The sequence below is a fragment of the Syngnathoides biaculeatus genome, chromosome 17 (assembly GCF_019802595.1).
Source record: "Syngnathoides biaculeatus isolate LvHL_M chromosome 17, ASM1980259v1, whole genome shotgun sequence".
In the NCBI taxonomy this organism is placed as follows: Eukaryota; Metazoa; Chordata; class Actinopteri; order Syngnathiformes; family Syngnathidae; genus Syngnathoides; species Syngnathoides biaculeatus.
The window spans coordinates 14,231,116-14,237,115 of record NC_084656.1 but is presented as its reverse complement, the minus strand read 5'-3'; the positions used below and the strand labels follow the sequence as shown (position 1 = coordinate 14,237,115).

At 38.1% G+C, this 6,000-nt stretch overlaps 1 protein-coding gene across 2 annotated transcripts in view; it reads right to left on the bottom strand.

Annotated features, from left to right (window-relative positions):
* Window positions 1-784: 784 nt before the first annotated feature.
* Window positions 785-6,000, bottom strand: part of LOC133490988 (leucine-rich repeat transmembrane neuronal protein 4) — a 93,859-nt gene continuing 88,643 nt past the window's right edge. For both annotated transcript variants that reach the window (XM_061801790.1, XM_061801788.1), the window contains exon 3: window positions 785-5,062. In XM_061801790.1, the coding sequence (XP_061657774.1) occupies window positions 4,745-5,062 (318 nt within the window). In that variant the 3' untranslated portion in view covers window positions 785-4,744. The remainder of the gene's footprint in view (window positions 5,063-6,000) is intronic.

The window sequence follows — 6,000 nt, the reverse complement described above, 5'->3', positions numbered from 1 at the left end:
TTTTTTTTTTTAGTGCCCATCTTAACCATACAATTTTGGCTCCAGTGCACTCTATGAGTATGTGACGAAGTGACTTGTGGATGTGAAGCTGGTGCATAAAAGAGCAGGAAAAGGTGCAAATTCATATTTGACTTGGAAATGATTTCTCAAATGTATTCATTAGGTAATGGATTAGAAATTACAGAACCATCACAGATTGCTTTAGGTGAACTCAAATTGATGAGTGCATCAAAAGCTATTGGAATTTTAACCATGCACTTTAGTTTAGTTTCAGGTTTTTGAGGTTATCTGCTGTTGGAGGCTGATAAATCAAACATATTAGGTGTGAGTCTCTTTGCATTTCTCCCTACGTGGGCATGCATATAATAAAGAGTTTACAGGATGCAGACAATTCAAGAAGTGTGTTCAGCTGTGTGCGAGTCTGAAGCAGTTTGTAGCTTTTTAGTACACTGGGAATAAACCTGTCTGAAATCTTCAGGAACGTAACAAAAGCTTTCATTGTGACAGAATAAATGTACTTACACTTACCAATTTGTCCTCCCAATTTTGCACTGTTTCTGGTTTACCATCTGATCTCTACTGTTTTCCCTTTCCCTTGAGAGATTTCCATTTAGCTCATCCTTGGAGCATAAGCACAGCAGTATTTTGATAGTTTTTACTACAATCCTCTGGCCTTTAAAAAAAAAAAAAACACCCCAGCACAAGCAAAATTTAAGAGAGAGAGAGAGAGAGAGAGAGAGAGAGAGAGAGAGAGAGAGAGAGAGGAGAGAGAGAGAGAGAGAGAGAGAGAGAGAGAGAGAGAAAACAATAGGTATAAAATGCAGCAAAGGCGCCCAGTAGGAATGAGGGGGTGTTGGGAGCTTGTTGTGTACTAAATTCTAAACAAACAATAATGAAAGACAGATAATAAAACCTTTTGGGGTTACGGGGCTCACATAGACAGACTTCAGCTTGAATGTGCATCATTTAGCTTCAAAAGCCTTTGCATCCCAACCCTTAATGGTGAGGTGGAAAAAAAGAACAATAACACAGTAAAAAAAAAAAAAAAAAAACTTCCAGCAAGACTGTGTTGCACAATGATTGTACAAGGAAAATCAATTTAAATTTAGGTGCAGATACAGACATCCAGACGTGAATAAAATTGTTGGCATTCTGTTAAAGAAAGAAATCCTGCACTGAATTAACGTGGCATTAATGAAAATAAGAATCAATAAATCATGACTACAAAATAAATAATTGAAAACAAGCATTATTTTGTTTTAGTGACCCCAAAAGAATAATCATTTTAAAAATTTTCAGAAAAAAAATAAAACATCTAGCATGGGAAAAAATATAGGAATCCCCTTGAAACGATTGTTGTTTGGCATCATACCAGACTCAACATGGACCACAGAAAAATAAGACAGATAATTATAGAAAAACATGTCATGTGGAGTGTATTTCTTATCCTGTCAGTACACGTACAAGTCAATTAAATATTTTATTTTGAATTATCAATGCATGAGTTGTTCTGGTGTTAATGAAACTTCCTTCAAATCATCTTAGGTTACTGTTGATGAACCAGGATGAAGTTAATACAAAAATACGAGGTTGTTATTTTCAGCGGGTGATCTGTGTTGGATTGGGCTAGTTTGCTGGACAAGCAGGATCTATATTGTAAACAGGGATACTTTTCCAAGACTCAACTCCATAAACAAGCCATTTCCTTGGTTAACTAGCATGAAGAAGCCAATTCTCTTAGCATGGAAATGCGGATTTTTATAAACATTGCTCTATCAATCAAAAAAAAAAAAAAAAAAATACACACGCGACAGCATTTAAAAACAAAAACCCTACTTGGAAACACATTTGCCAACTCTTGAGCACCATTTACCCAATCATTACCCTAAAAAAGGAAATGTTGCTGCGAGGGTTGAATAAGACATGTTCGATTGTATAAAGAATATATCCTCATCTGAACACAAATGCAAAATACTGTTTTGAAAATATCTCCCCAAAAAGCAATAGCATTTTTTTTTCCAAACATAAAACAGCAGTGCGCATGAAAGGCCAAAGCATGGTGAAAACCCTGTTGTTGTGGACAGGGCATCATTAGTTTCACCCCATTTTTTTGTTACCATGCTTTTGTTCTACTCAGCGCAAAGTGCTAAAGCATGGCTGCTGCTATTGATGCAGGGTAATATGTTGCGATATCGTAATGTAGTTCTTACGCTGAACCACAGAAGGCAATACCGCCAAAAGTATCAAGACTAAATAAGCTTAATGAGCCAAACAGGTAGTACTCCATTTAGGATTGGAATGGGTTTCTCAAAAACAGTCCAGCCCCTATCATGTTCTTCTCAGATAGGTATCTCCTATGCTGTCCATTTCCAACAATAAGATACAGCCCAAGGTACAGTATTAGCATGCAGGGACAAATCATGAGTCAGGTATCTCCAGGTCAACAAGAGGCAGACATAAATCGGGATTGAGCAGGACTCCGATAGAGGAGGGCAGACATACACTGTATGAACAGAATGGAGAGCGCTCATAAAATATTCGTACAGCTGCTTTTACAAAGGGAACTCCACCAGCACTATGAAGCAACTGTACTAAGCGAACCACCTGCATTTCTTTTTTATGCAGTGTACTGTACATCAAGGGAGGCTGAACCCTTTATTTTTTCTTTTTTGGGTGAAATTATGAAGACCATGTGAATATTTGCAGTTCTAGGGATTGCATTTGTTCAAACACAAAGTAACAACATAATAAAGAAAGAATTACTGGTATACAGTAATTCCAAACAATTGTATGCTAAAATTCACGGAAATTCATATGGCTATTGACCTGAAACATGGAAATATGGATACATCATGACAATGGAGCTATCGAACTTTTTTCCAATCACGTAGTTTTGTGAAATGACTGGATGACGGAAACCGCCTAGTGTTTCCAGCGACATGGTATGATAGTTATGGTAGCAAATAGAAAAATATTTATCATTGAAACAGGAGCAGTACAGTTTCAACTTTATAACACAGATCCCACATTGGAAAATGAATAAGGCTCCTCTTCTGTTCACAAGATGTTTCAGAGAAAGTCATTTTCTTGGTATCTTATGAAGATTTTCTATTTACATGATAAATAAGTTCTATTTGATTTTGACCTTTGATACGTTTCTAGAATGTCTTGACATCATCATTGCACACCTCAAAAAGTGTCTCTTTTGTTCATGACAACAAACAAAAATAAAAGATAAATACTAACCCAGTTTCTTATCGCAAAGACCGTTCTGTGCGGGAATGGTGGTCTCACAGTTTGTTCAGTTTAATCAGGTGATAGAACCAAGAACAGTTCCAATATCTCCAGGTGTATCATCACTTACATGTGGAAATAAAAAGATCCATGTGCATCGCTTGCTCTGAGTCTTTTCTTGGGCCAAAAGTCATCAGCAATGCTTGCCACGTTCGCCAAAAGTTTACAGAGAGCCATGATGTCACGTATTGGACAATAGGGGGAAGTCAGGCATTCCTCCCAATTCCGCATTGTAGATTCATCCACAGGTTGAGACCATGTCAAGGTGATGATTCAGCACACCCCCACGAGGCACTGGTTTGCACTGTGGTGGTGGTGGGGGGGGGAGATGCAGGAAGTAACATGGTCAGAGATGATGCTCTCCTCATGTGGTCAAAGTCTGACATGATTCCAAATGGGGCAGTGAGAGGGGTCGGTGGACCTCTTCAATGATATGTACAATACTTGGAAATCACGTTTGCACATAGGTTTAGCAAACTGCTGTTGGGCTATACTCAACTACAAATTTCTGCCATTTTTTTAACAGGACATTGTATGTTAAAATATGGAACATGCCCAAAAAGCGTGTATGCAAATGTGTCTGTGGGTTTTACAGTGGACTGGTATTAGGACCAGACAGCACATACATTGTATGATGAACACCAATTCATAATTATCTCATTTCATTATCTCAATTTGTTACAAACTAAACGTCAAAGACAGTTAGTTCTGTATCTAATAATGCAAGTTATCAAAGATGTTTGTTGAGTGAATTTTAAGAAGGCCCTCAGCGTACATGCATTTAAATGAAAAGAAAAAAAAGACCTCTTTGGTTTGATATGTATATCAATGTAATTAATTATATCTCACATCCAAAATAAAAGTCAAACAAGGCAAAGACGAACTCAGTGTAATTATCCATCGTGAGAGAGAGAGAGAGAGAGAGAGAGAGAGAGAGAGAGAGAGAGAGAGAGAGAGAGAGAGAGAGAGAGAGAGAGAGAGCGCACTCATCTTCATGAAATAATTATAGAAATTTGCATCTGTGGAAAATTGCTGAATGTAAATTATAATGGGAATCACAGTTAAACACCCTGCTTGTCACATGAAATCTAACTCCTTTTGTGTGTGAGATCCTTTCTGTCTGTCATCCAAAGTCAGAGCACATGCACCTCCATAATTTATCGAAACCATAGCTCATTATATTGAAATGGCAAAAATGATAAATAAAAAAAAAAAAATGTATTCTGTTTGACCTCTACCTGACCATCTTCAGTTCACTGTTCTGGAAAATAATCCATCAAATAATGTGTTGTCCTTGACTCTGTTTTCTGCATTTGCTCAGATTGTGTGTATTAAAACCAAAACATCTCCTGTAATTTCTTCATACATGTCCCAAACGCGAGGTCAACCACCAGCTGAGCTGCCCCATCATTTTCAAGTCACAATTCATCAGAGGCCCATGTTCATCTCGCTAGCGTCCAAATTTAAGGGTGCCTGTGCGCTCAGTGGGCAGACTGCCGCTGGGAGCATCAGTCGTTGGCCTGAGTGCTGCTGGGGGAGAACGAGGCCCTGGCACTGAGGGCCCTATGGTGGCAGCGGTGGGCACAGCTGGGAGAGCCACTGTCTGAATAGTCCCCCTCTCGCAGGGCCCCAGGTCTTCCAGGCCCTCAAGACCCTGAGGGGGGCCTTCATAGCCCATGTTTAGCCGCAGGGGTTGATGGGCTTGGCAGTAGTCTACAATCGGCTGCTCGTATCGATAGAAGGTCAGTGCACCCATCTGATGGGGAACCTGTTTAAAGGATGAGGAGGAGAGAGAAAATATGAGAGGAGCGGGAGAATGAGGTATGCAGAGACAGACAGCAGAGTGGAGAGTTGGGATAAAGAAGAAGGAGAAGAAGAAGAAGAAGAAGAAGCACATTTTTAAAGTTTTTTTTTTAAAAAAAAAATGGGCAAACTGCTTTGAAAAACCACATTGTCAACAACAAACGAGACCATATTAAAAGACGATAAAGGATTTGAGTTCTTAATATTGAAACAGGCATTAAAGTTGACATTTACTCCTTCTGTAAATTTTTAGTACAGACTAAACTAAAGCTTATCGATATGTGGAAATCTTACTGTGATTACAAATGAGCGCATTTTATTTCTTTTAACTGTGTACTCATATTTTAAGAAATTAGAAAGATGTATTGCAATAACCCTCACAGTCAGATAATGCTTCGCTATTGTGCGATGGTGATTGTTGAAAGTTATCTACAGACAAGGGTAAAAACAATAGCTTTATATTACATATTCCACAACAAAACCAAATGGACAAAAAATATGTCGCTTTTGGTCGGGCCAACATGCATATAAATTTTAGTGGTCCGATGTGCTCATGAGACCTGATTGGTGTGAGTCTCAATAACCAAAAACTGTTCTATAAACATTGTTTGAAAAAGAAACAACAGTTGCTCATATTCTTTGTACGCTTGGCTTTGGGGTTAGCAATACTTTTGTTACAAAAAGTGTCGAAACATAAAGTCTGAAAAAATTGAGTACTATCAATGATGAAACTAAGGCTGAACATTTTTAGTCCAAATCCACGTTTACTTATTCAAATGTTTATTTTATTGTATTTTTTTCACTGAACAGCACATGATGTATTATGCATACATATTTTCCACCCACAAACTATCTGAACACCAACATATGTGCCCTAAATTAACAGCCTTGGTAATTATTAAA